The 11,464-nt window shown below is 44.5% G+C and overlaps 1 protein-coding gene across 3 annotated transcripts in view; it reads right to left on the bottom strand.

Annotated features, from left to right (window-relative positions):
- Nucleotides 1-473: 473 nt before the first annotated feature.
- tnrc18 (trinucleotide repeat containing 18) overlaps nucleotides 474-11,464 on the bottom strand; it is a 68,500-nt gene continuing 57,509 nt past the window's right edge. For all 3 annotated transcript variants that reach the window (XM_036148337.1, XM_036148338.1, XM_036148339.1), the window contains exons 25-30: nucleotides 11,347-11,463; nucleotides 10,577-10,720; nucleotides 6,431-8,190; nucleotides 6,101-6,337; nucleotides 5,907-5,981; nucleotides 474-5,346 (exon numbers count right to left, since the gene is read on the bottom strand). In XM_036148337.1, coding sequence (XP_036004230.1) covers nucleotides 5,140-5,346; nucleotides 5,907-5,981; nucleotides 6,101-6,337; nucleotides 6,431-8,190; nucleotides 10,577-10,720; nucleotides 11,347-11,463 — 2,540 coding nt within the window. In that variant the 3' untranslated portion in view covers nucleotides 474-5,139. The remainder of the gene's footprint in view (nucleotides 5,347-5,906; nucleotides 5,982-6,100; nucleotides 6,338-6,430; nucleotides 8,191-10,576; nucleotides 10,721-11,346; nucleotide 11,464) is intronic.

The raw sequence follows: 11,464 nt of genomic DNA, 5'->3' as shown, positions 1-11,464 counted from the left end.
CCTTCTGATCAGAATACAATGTTGGTGCCTCCTTTTAGAGGATTCCTGGGCACGTCCCACCAGAAGACTATATCCAGAAGTCAGTGGAGGGGCTATATGTCCCTTTTTGGGCACCTTGAGATCCAGCAGAATTAGATGTGGTGTCACATGGTCTCACATCACCAATACGTCTGTGACTCTGTCTCAGATGAGCAAGACACAAGACATGGATGGAAAGATAGTTCCCTCTTGGAAAGCCTTTTTTCCCCATAAATGAGAAATAACAATAAGATAGGCAAATTTATGTTTCTTATTGGTTAACTTGTTCTTTGTTCAAAACAACAGTCTAAAAGAAATTTTTAAGATATTACAAACTATTAACAAATGTCGTGCATGATAGGATAAATATGGATAACTTGTCTAAATCAGAGGCCTTTGAGATGAAAGATCTGATGGAAAGAATATATATGAAACAACTCAGAAGACAAAATACGTACAGTTCCATCTGTTTATTGATCAACTATAAAATATTTACTTACTAAAACAATTTCAAAGAAACACTGATAAACGTGGTTGCTTTCTGTAAAAAAAAGGAAAAAACAGAGTTCCTTACACATTTAATATAGGGTGACAGAATCTATGTAGCTTCAGATTTCTCTAAAATGTATTCATTTTGCATTTTTTTTTTTTACAAGATTAGACAAAGTAAATTCTGATAGTTTTCTTCCCTCGACAGCGAAGGATCATTTACAAAACTTAGATGATTCTTCTGTTTATTCTCAAAATAATCTTTTCTCTGTAACAGGACAATAACGATACTGAAGGAACAGCAGACGAAGAACCAGCCTCCAGTCCACCTCTCTCTCTCTCTCTCTCTCTCTCTCTCTCATACTCTTGTTTGCTCGCTCTTCCATTTCTCTCTCTCTCTCTCTTTCTAGCAGCTAGCTCCCAGTGCCCGTCAGCAGTATTGCTTGAGAGGCGTGGACGATTGTTCAGAAAGGGGAAGAAGGGGGTGAATGGCAAAGCAAACATTAAAAAAAAAAAAAAAAGCAAAAAATAAGCACAGCAAAAATAATTTGATAATAAACATTACAAAACAAACATTACATTAAAAACAACATGTGAAACAAAACACATTTATCAAGGCGTAGTGGAGGGTAAAAAAACGTGTAAGTGTCGGACCCTGTTTAGGTTGGAGACTGGGCTTTTAATGGAGATAAGGGGGCAAAAAAAAAAAAAAAAAAAAAAAAAAAAAAAAGGCAATTATGACCACCTGTAAGAGGGGCTTTCAGGGTGTGTAGGTGCACGTGTGTGTTATCAGGAGATAGGACTGTGATGTCTTATCAGCCTCCTTACACACACGCAGACATACGGAGAAAAGTGCTTCAGCAGCTCCAGGGGTAAACAAACATTCATAACGGGCACTTTAAACTTGTTCACTCCGCAAACGCCGGCCGCTCAGATACCAAACCGAGATCCATCTGAGCCGTCTGTCGCTCAAACGGACTTAAGAGCAGCATAATCGGGGAAAATGGGGTGGCTTTAGCAGATACATTATTTTAGCAAGTCAAAAGAAAGGAAAAAAACAGCAAATAGAGTCAACTCTGTACCTGGCTTAAACCGTTTTAAATACGAATAGATTAGCAGCACGTTTAAAAAAAAAAAAAAAAAAAACTTTACTGGGAGGCTGTCGTGTCTGGGTTAGCCATGAATGTGCACCGAATTGCCTCATTTAACAGGAAGATGCCAGAAAAGCATATTGGTTCTTCCCTGAAAAAACATTCTGCAGCCAGCAACGGCAAATAAAAACAGACGAATGTGGAGAAAAAAAAACAAAAAAAAAAAAACAGGAAGTCTCAAGAGAGTAGAAAATATTAAAACCTATTGAATATCAACAAGACAGTCTTCAAACTCTGCAGCAGTGCAGAGAGAAAGGAACGAGTAGGCATGGGTCAGTTCACTGTAACAACGTATACAAAGGTTTCAAAAAGTTACGGTTCAAATCCGCTCAAGATTTCCGACATCCAGGAGGTTTGGAGTCTTTTAAAATGAGAAGAATAGTGCTGGTGTGACTGGGAGTTTCTCTGACTGCACGTAGCATTAAATAATCCAGCTGCACACTACTGGTCAGCTGGCTGAAAGAAGGCTACCACACACACACACACGGCAGCCTGGAAATATTTCCAGTCACCAAAATCATGGTTAGTCTGTGTGTAGAAGCTAAAGGAGCGTCATCTATCCCACCCCTGCCTGTTGCTGCGCACTGCCAGTCAGGTGGCTGAAAGAAAACGGACACTTTTCTCTCATGGACATTAAAGACAAATTTGGCCGACTGTTTTGTGCTTTTCCATTTGAAATTAAATGGGTTAAACATTTTGTCTTTCAATTTTTGTGTTAATAATTGTGAAACCGTGTATTTTTTATTCTTTACTGAAGTTAATCTCACCGTGAGAATCTAATACCAGGTCATGATAGGCCAGTAAAAAGTAACGCAGTTACATACCAGTAACGTGCTGTATATATATTTATTTATCTGACAGTCTTTAGAAAACGGTATAGCAAAGAAGGCAAAAAGACTGGGGAAAGAATTTTGGGATTATTCCTCTGGACCTGAAGACAGTGTGGACACTAGAGGGAGACGAGAGTTTGGCAAAACATCATAAGGCCTAGGGAAGTAAGGCCGCTTAAAGCACTCACGTTCCTGAGCACGACATTCAGCAGCCTTACTGAAAAGAACAAGAGAGGGAAAATCTTGAATGAGGCACATAGATAAAGAAAAGTCTCAGGCAGCTAAAAGAACCAGCGATCAGAATGTGTTGTGATGGACGTGGCTGCGCTTGTTAGTTCACCTGCATCAATGGGGTAAAATGGGAGGGTGGGGGGTGTCCGATGGGAGTAAATACTCAAGGAAGACACAATACAAGACTCCCAGGCTCAGAGTCTCCTTGTTCAAAGTGCACTCATGTGGAAACTGTGATTGTTTGGAGGGAAGCATGTGATTAAAGAGGGCCAAGAAACTTTCCCACAAAACAGCAGAAGCTGAAAGCGAGAAAACACTGAACCCACAGGACATTTGAAGGTGGCACACACACAATGAGAGAACGAAGGAAGCCAAGCTGTGGAAAATGAGTGTTTAAAATTGAATTACGCTGATTGGATCACTTTCAACAGCTGCGTGGTGAATATCAGCGCCGTGACCTTGATGAATCTTGGACTGACTGCAGTGTTTGCAACCATTAAACTAAAATATTCCCACTGACTGGGATTTCTGATCCCAACGTTCCCACACAGACACTGAGATCAAGATGTTGCCCTGTTTTCTTCTTCGTAAAAGAAAATAAGAAATTCTTTGTCACAGCCTCCAGGCACCCGCACCATGTAGGCATCGGCCGGTTACCAGCATCAAGGAGGACATTTTGTTTTGGTACTTGGATTTCTTCATAAGGAAAAGAAAAAAACATTATTTTTTTATTTTTGTCCAAGTAGACAAATTTCCATTTATGTTTAGTTTCACTTTTTAACGACAAAAAGAAATGGAAAAAATGTGCCCCATTTTCAGGTACACCCTAAGCCTCAACTTAGTTCAAGTATGGTCATTTGCAATAAATCAGAATATGGGTGCAGATGGGACTTATTTGTCAGATTAAAAGAACGCGCACAGTTTACGATGGTTGCCAAATTAGGGTCCAGTCTGAAAACAGGACAAAAAGCATTTCCTGTAATAAAAACACGTAGTGCTGGTGTGGAAACTAAAGGAGTGTCTCTTAAACAGGTCCTGCAACAGTTGGCAAGCTGCTCCTGTAAAGCAGCAGACTGCAGGCTAGTGACCCAGTCTGACTTATTAACCATTAATATCAGATTCTTATACTTGTTTTACTCTACAAAGAACTGAATGGCATGCAATAACAATTAAAAAGCTACATTTAGAGGGTACCTATTCTATATTTTTGCTTAAAATCAAAATAATGAAAGTCATAGAAAAGTCGTTGTTTTATTATATATATTAGACTATTTAAGCAACAGCAGCAATAATTGTTGCTTTTCTGCTTTAAATAAAAGCAGTTTGATTGTGTTCAATAGGTTTTTGCTCATGTTCCTGGGTAAATAAAATTAAACCCTGGGTGTTTTTACTAAAAAGGTTAAACCAGGAGACTCTGATACCGGCCCATGCCTACTGTCTCATGGCTGTACAGCAAAGTGTTGCTGAATCTGGGCGCTAAACCGGGGAGAAGGTGACAGAAGTCCCTCCGACTGCAGCTGGTTTTTCTGTCATAGTGCGTTTGGGTGCCCATTTATCCCAAAATAAGAAGTGCTTCCGAAGATGCGACATTACATCCTCTCTCTTTAGCCTGAGTTAACGAGGGAGTCAAATTTCAACAGTGCAGGGACACTTTGCCCTGACTTGCGATTGTCAGGATGGCGGGGGTTAAATAACGGGAGTGTTTCTAAGTGCTTTCTGTTGGATTGCGGCGGTAGGATTCTACCTCTGTCTCTTCGGTGCGTTCCTTTCTTTGCGTCTGTTGCTCCTGCTGTTCTGTACACACATTTATAGGACTGTAACGGGACTGTAACATCACCACGGGAACATCATAATCACAACATCACACCAGCTTTCCCCCTGTAGGGCGAACAGGCATGTGCCTCTCCTGTTTCATCATTCACAGTTTGTTAAAGCTTCTTTACTGTTTACCTCTTCGGAAAAAAAAAAGTACTCTGACATAAATCTATCACATGAAAATAAAACACTTAGATTTTTCCTATAGATACCGCCGTCTCTTACATAAGGGGGGAGTATTTACAGCGTGTTTGTGCACGTGTGAGCATACATACGGTATGTGTCTGTTTCCGCTGGGGAGATATTTACACACAATAGGAAGTATTTATACCTTTTTTCCCCCGTGAATAGAGTGGGATAGTGAAGTCTGTGTGTGCAAATGCTTCAGGAGACCGGTTCTGTCTTAATACTGTCTGTAGTGTCTCCCCGTCTCCGTAGTTAGCGCTGTCGTCGACAGTCTCTCTCTGAAGTGTATGGTGGTGTGGGAGCTGTTCAGTTCATGGAGTCACGGTCCGCATTCAAAACAATCAAGATCAGTGATCAGACCACAGACCGGGCCGAGGTCCTCGCCGAGGTCGTGCCGTGATTTGGTTTCAGTAGCTCTTCTAGCAGATGACCGGGACGCCGTCCGTGTTGAAGATCATTCCGGTCGTGGGTTCGTAGGTGCCGGCCAGGTAGTACAGGTCCTCGCTGTCGGCGTAGCGGCGGGTGTGGATCATCTGCTCGTACTCCTCCACGCTCACCACCAGACACTTGTGACTGATGGTCTGCACGTCGTTCTCGTCGCTGTGGGACGACTGGTAGAGGGCACGCTGCGACACAGACGGCAAAACATGAGGCGTTCACCTGCTGCTCAGTCACCACGTTAATAAAACAGCTGAGGAAAAGATTTTTAAAAAGGTCTTAAAGTAAAAGCATCTTTAATTGCAGGCTAAACATAGAAAATCCATTCTTTAATTTGAGAATATTTAGTGGAGGGGGAAAAATTCCCACATATAGAAATAATAATTTGATCAGATGTCCTTTGCTGTCCTGATGTAGCAATAGGTAACATTTTTGGTTTCTTGGAACATCAACCAGATCATGTTACTCCTTGGAAGGGAGACAAAGCATCTCTGGTCTTCTTCACTGACAAAGCAGAGTTTGACCATCCTGCGAATATTGCACCATTTCTCTATGGGGTTTTTAAAGCCGCTAGCTTGAAATTAGCTCCAGCCCTACCATCGCTGCTCTTATTTTAGCTCCCTTTACCCTCTGCCTCCTCCTCTCTCCTGCTCTGCTGGTCAGAAGTTTGGTTTTTTCCTCTGCTTTCTTTACAATGATGGCACGAGTAATACCGCTGCAAGAGTTAGTGGGGTTGACCTCCTCTCACCTCCATGAAGTCTTTCCTCTGGATGGACGAGTGCAGAGCCGCTGGTAAAGACTGACCGCACATCTGATCCCAGTTCTTTGGGGAAAAACAAACCCACACTTAATGAAACTCTTAAAAACGCAGCACTTTCCGGTAAATCTGATCCGTCACACTCGTTTCGATTGAAAGAAAACAGGTTTTCTGCATATTCTGACCTTCTTATCGGTGAGTTTCTTGCCGGGGTTGGTCTCCTCCGGATGGTAGAACCAGTTGACCCGGACCACCATGTTGCTGCCCCAGGACTCCCACATGCTCTGGATGCGGCCGATGAAGGGCAGGTTGGGCCGCCCGGCAGACAGGAACACGGCGCAGTCCCCGATGCGGATCATCTCCCGGCCACGCATGATGGCCTTGTAGAAGAGTTTCTTAGCCTTCCCCTTCATGCCACGTCTCTGGAGGACGACAGCAGAGGACAGAAAAACGGATCGATACAAGAGGGAGGATTGAGGGGCTTTAATTCGTTTCTGAGAGGTTCTCCTTCTCACCTGAGTGGGTTTACCGAACCACTTCCAGAGCTGTCTGGCTGGGAGGAAAGCAGAGATCTTGGGCCGGTTCTCCACGCTGGGAAGCCTCTGACGTTTGGCCAGCTCCTTAGTCGTGGGGAGGTGGACTCCCTCTCTCCTCTTGGGCCTCCCAGCCTTCCCCTCTCCTCCGCTTGGTTTTGGTTTGGGAGGACGGCCCCTCTGCCCGGAGCCCTTCCCACTGGTGGGTTTTGCTGGTTTACTGGGAGCAGGAGCGGCGGTGACTGGAGGAGTTGATGGGGAGGGAGAGCTCGAGCGAGGGGAAAATTCTTCCTCCTCTACTTTAACGTCTACCTCCTTCTTCACATCCTTCTCCTCCTCCGCTTCCTTCTCCTCCTCCGCTTCCTCCTCCTCCTTCACGTCCTCTTTGGGTTTGTCCTGTGTTGGGGTTTTCTGGATGGGGACAGGCGGAGGCGTATGGGTCCTCTCCTCATCTGAACTGCAGGAGGAGTCATCCGTCGAGGATGAGGACGATGAGGATGACGAAGAAGATGATGAGGAGGAGGACCCGGAGCAGGATGACGAAGAGGAGGAGCAGCTAGAGGTGCATTTCTTCTTCTTCTTTACCTTCCCATTTCCCGCCTCTTCCTCTGACTCTGAGCTGCTGCTACTCTGAGATTCCTCTTTCATCTTCCTCTCCTCCTTCTTCTCCAACAACTCCTTCTGTTCCTCTTTTCCTGCCTTGTCTCTAGTGTCCATCTCATGTCCTCTGCCTCCGCTTCCTCGACTCTCCGGCTTGTCCTTAGCCAGGATCTGGCTCTTGTAGGCAGGCTCCTTGGCAGGCAGACTGGTCACCCTCTCGGGAGCTCTCATCTTCGCCTTCAGCAGCTTCTGATTGGCTGTGGAAGTGGTGATAGGGGCGTGGTCTCTCCTGATGCCCTGCCCCTCCAGCAACATCAAAGCTTTGGTCTTTTTAGTCTTCGGGGAGGTGACGCCTTCGTGGTCGAGCTTGACGAGGGGCTCGGCGGACGAGGACTTTCTCTGCCCAGAGATGGACTTGGGCCTGGAGATGGGTCTGCTCATCTGGTCTGATGGGATCTTCAGCTTCGGCTTGGAGTTGGTCGTGGGTGAAAGTGACGACGACGGTCTGGGTGCCAGAGAAGAGGCGGGTTTGCCAGTCGCCAGCCTGGAGATGGGGCTGGGGAGCAGTCCGGAGCCGAGGCCGGATCTGGAGCTGCTCTGATGATCCGAGGAGGACTTCATCCTGGACGAGGAGACGGAAGCAGGCCTGGGTGTGGATGTAGCGTTGGGTTTGGGCGAGGAGGATGAGACGGTGAGCGCAGGCCTCGGCACAGGCCTGTTGGCGGTGGGACTGATGGAGCTGCTGCTCTCCCTGTCTCTGCGCTGGCTGTTGTAGGAGTTCAGGTTGGGCTCGCTGTACAGATCCACAGTCAGAACCTTCCCATAAGTGGATGGATAGAGAGAGGAGGGGAGGGCTCGGGACGCCTTAGAAACAGGAGACTGGGCAGAGCTGCTCTTTCGAGGCACGGGACTGGGGAGTGTGGGGCTGCTTGCGGGGGAAGCTCCAGAGTTCTTGCGGTCCGATTTCGCCTGCGTGCTCATTGTTGGCCGGGACGCAGGACGAGGCTTTTCCTGAGGAGTTTTCGGGAGCGAGGAGGTCCTGTCCGGGGCAGGTTTTGCTGGAGCTTGAGGTCTCTCAGCCGACTGGCTGGAGGAAGGTAGAAGATCAGCTTTCTCCCGACCTTCCTGTTTGATGGAGGTCTCTGAGGTGAAGAGAGAGAAAGTAGTAAAATAGTTCAATCGATTTTTATTTTGCAGGAAAACACAGTTTGAAGGAGTTTATAAGTATTTAGGCTTTTCCACATTCTTTCTTGTTGAAAATATAATTGTTTATAACAATACATCATTGCAAAGTGGAAGGAAAACAACGCATGCTTAAAAGTCTTTGCAAATAAAAATCTGCTATTCAGCCCCCTTGTCCCAGTACTTTGTAGAACAGGGGTCCAAAGTGTGGCTCGGGGGCCTTTCCTGTTCAAGGGATTTTGTGTGAGTGAGGTTTTCCCTGAAACGTTACGTCTCCTCAACATATAGAAATTCTGTACAAAACAAAGCTTTTGTCCTTTATTTGCCACGTCTTTGTGAAATCACAAACATCTGTCGACTTCTCAAATAAAACAGGGTAAGGCACAGAACGAGCCGAAATAAAACCTTTTCTCGTATTCCATTTTTATAAAAACAGACCAAAAATACCTTTTGACGCCAACAAAATACCATCCCACCCATAAATAAATTAGGTAGTGTGTGCATTTGTTTTAAAGAGGCAATTGTTTGACACCCTTTTTCATGTTTCTGATCTATGATGATTCACAGATACCTTTTCTAAAAAAATAATAATAATAAATCTGACACTTTTCCATTAAAGTAACAATATTTAATTCATTGCTGATTTTTTTTTATTGGGGGAAGAAATGTGGCCCCACTGATCCAGAACCAGCTCTGGCAGCAAATACAGCTGGAAGTCTTCTGGGGTTTTCCTCTACAAGCTTTAGCACATCTACAACCTGAAGCTCATTCAGAAAGCATGGTGAGGATGGTGTGTACAGGGAGATGTGCAGTGTTAGCGTTTATTAGCACGTTGTATTTTGCATGTGGGCCAAAGAGCACGTTACATTTTTCAGCTTTATATTGAACGCGTTTTAAAAGCCATTTATTTTTCCTTCCACTCCACAATTAGGATAATCCCTGTTGCTCTCTTCCATAAAATGAATTGAAGTTTGTGGTTCTGGCGTGTCACAATGTGAAAAGGTTCCAGGTGTCTGAATATTTCTGCACATCTCCTGGATATGCTGACACCTTCATTCTGTGGCTTTGTGAGCTTGATTTCCCCCCCACACACACACACACAGTCCAGGGAAGACAAACCAGGAAGAAACCATCTCTAAAATAAAAACATCACATTGCAGAAGTGTCAACTCGGCCAAATAACAGCCGGGGTCAGCAGATCTGTGAAAGCTCTGTGTTGCAGATTACAGCTTCTGGTTTAGACTTTGAGCTTCACACAACAACAAAGCAAGAATAAACTGAAATCAAAGGTTACAGACAGACGGCGTAAAATATGGGATGTCTGACACTCGATTGGCTCCAGCTAGTAGCAGGTGACTTAAATAGACCATTAGTTTTGCTTTATAAAGACAAAATAAGGCTCTTCAGCAGGTGGTCCAGATTCAAAGACAACTTGTCTGATTCTTGTTTCATGGTGTTACAACGGCTGACTTCAACGTGTGAACTGATGTCTCTTTTCTGCTCCATGGGAGTTACTGAAGCTGCTATTACATGAATAAAGTAGGACATCTATTAATGGGATAAGCAGCGGGTTGATGGGTTAGGAAGGACGATTGGCAGGCAGTGATGGGGCTGAACTGGAGTAATAACCAACCCCATATTCAGGAAATGAAATGCAATGGTCAGATGAGGAACACTGAGAATCTTAGTCTGGCACTGAATCAGTAAAAGTCTCATTAGTATTCAGGGATGCACCGATATGAGAATTTGGGCCAAATATGTATAGACATTACATATATTATTTATATTTCTCTACCTTTTCAGCACAGTGAAAATAACATTGCATCCCTGCTTCAGTTAAACTCTCCAGTCCTGCACAGCATCACTGTCGCTGACGCATGCGAAAAACAAATACTTCATGGCCAGGTATGGAGAATTCAAGAGTTATGTGCTATACCAGACAGTAAAACACATATGCTTAAAATACATGAAAGAAATAAAAAGTTACAGGAGATGCACCAACCGGAGCTTTGCGACTGAGTTGACGGATCAATGATTATTTTAGCTGATTCCGATATATCTTTAGAAACGCTGACGTAAGACTATGTTAGAAAATCCAGTAATTTTGTTTTCGACTCCCCCTGCTGTGAGCAGTAAATCATTTTTAACAGAAGAAGAGGCGACGTCACACTGGGTGAGTGAGACCAGTCATCGTAAAGCATTTTTCAAAGAAAGAGAAATTTATTATGGAGTTAACCATCTGAACAGACTTTAGTGTGAAATGTTACCAACACGGACGGTTACCATTACCAAAACTAGTTGGTACGTGTATTCCCTGATGTTGATTCTTACTGATCCGAGTCTTACCAGGTTTAGGTTTCGGCTTCCGACCCGGTTTCCCTTTGATTCTGGGTGTCGTTTCCTCGGGCTTCGCTCCTGCCTCCTTGCTGCATTTGCGCACCCTCCTCCTGGAGGGTCCGGCCACAAGCAGCGCGGGGGACGGCTCTGCGCCTGGGGGTAAACAAGGATAGCGGGGATTACATTTTTCCTTCTGACTCCAAGAATTAATACCGTGCACTTTTTGCAATGTATTTGAAGGCATTTTAGCTGATCAAAGCAAAAAAAGACGGGGGGGAAAACACCAGCATGTTGTTGTGTTTCAGTCTGAAATACTTTAGCCTCTTGACTAAACCGATATGTTTGGGTCATTTTAAGGAGAGCTTGGTCCTTCATGAAAACCTGTTAGAGGTGCATTGCTTTCAAAATCTAAGTAATTGAGTCTCTGATGTTCACAAACCAAGAATTAAGCTATTACAAATTGTTTTAACGAATGGCCGCAGTAAATATCAGCATCTCATAAACTCCATCTCCCTCATTTTACTTATTTGAAACCTTGGTCAGGGCACAGCTTTTAGAAAAACACATGCAGACACCAGCAGAAAGACACGTGTTACATTTGAATATCTGAGTGCAATCCTATGGGAAATGAAATCTGAAATGACCTCATAGTGAGAAATATGCTGAGAGAGACAAGTTTGTTTGAGTTCATGGAGCATAGCTGTGATTTCTGCAGATAGTTTCCTCAGAACATGTTATATTTAATGAACGAGGAAGAAGCGGTTTCTGTGTTCGCTCACAGTGGATCTTGTAGTCCGGAGGCAGCAGCCTGATGTGGGAGAGCGGGATGCGTCCTGTGTCTCCATCATCGAACTCCACCGTGATTAGGTCGTCGTTCTCGTCAATATCTGAGCTTCC

Source organism: Fundulus heteroclitus, chromosome 16 (assembly GCF_011125445.2).
Source record: "Fundulus heteroclitus isolate FHET01 chromosome 16, MU-UCD_Fhet_4.1, whole genome shotgun sequence".
Classification (NCBI taxonomy): domain Eukaryota; kingdom Metazoa; phylum Chordata; class Actinopteri; order Cyprinodontiformes; family Fundulidae; genus Fundulus; species Fundulus heteroclitus.
This window is presented reverse-complemented; position numbering and strand designations above follow the sequence as displayed.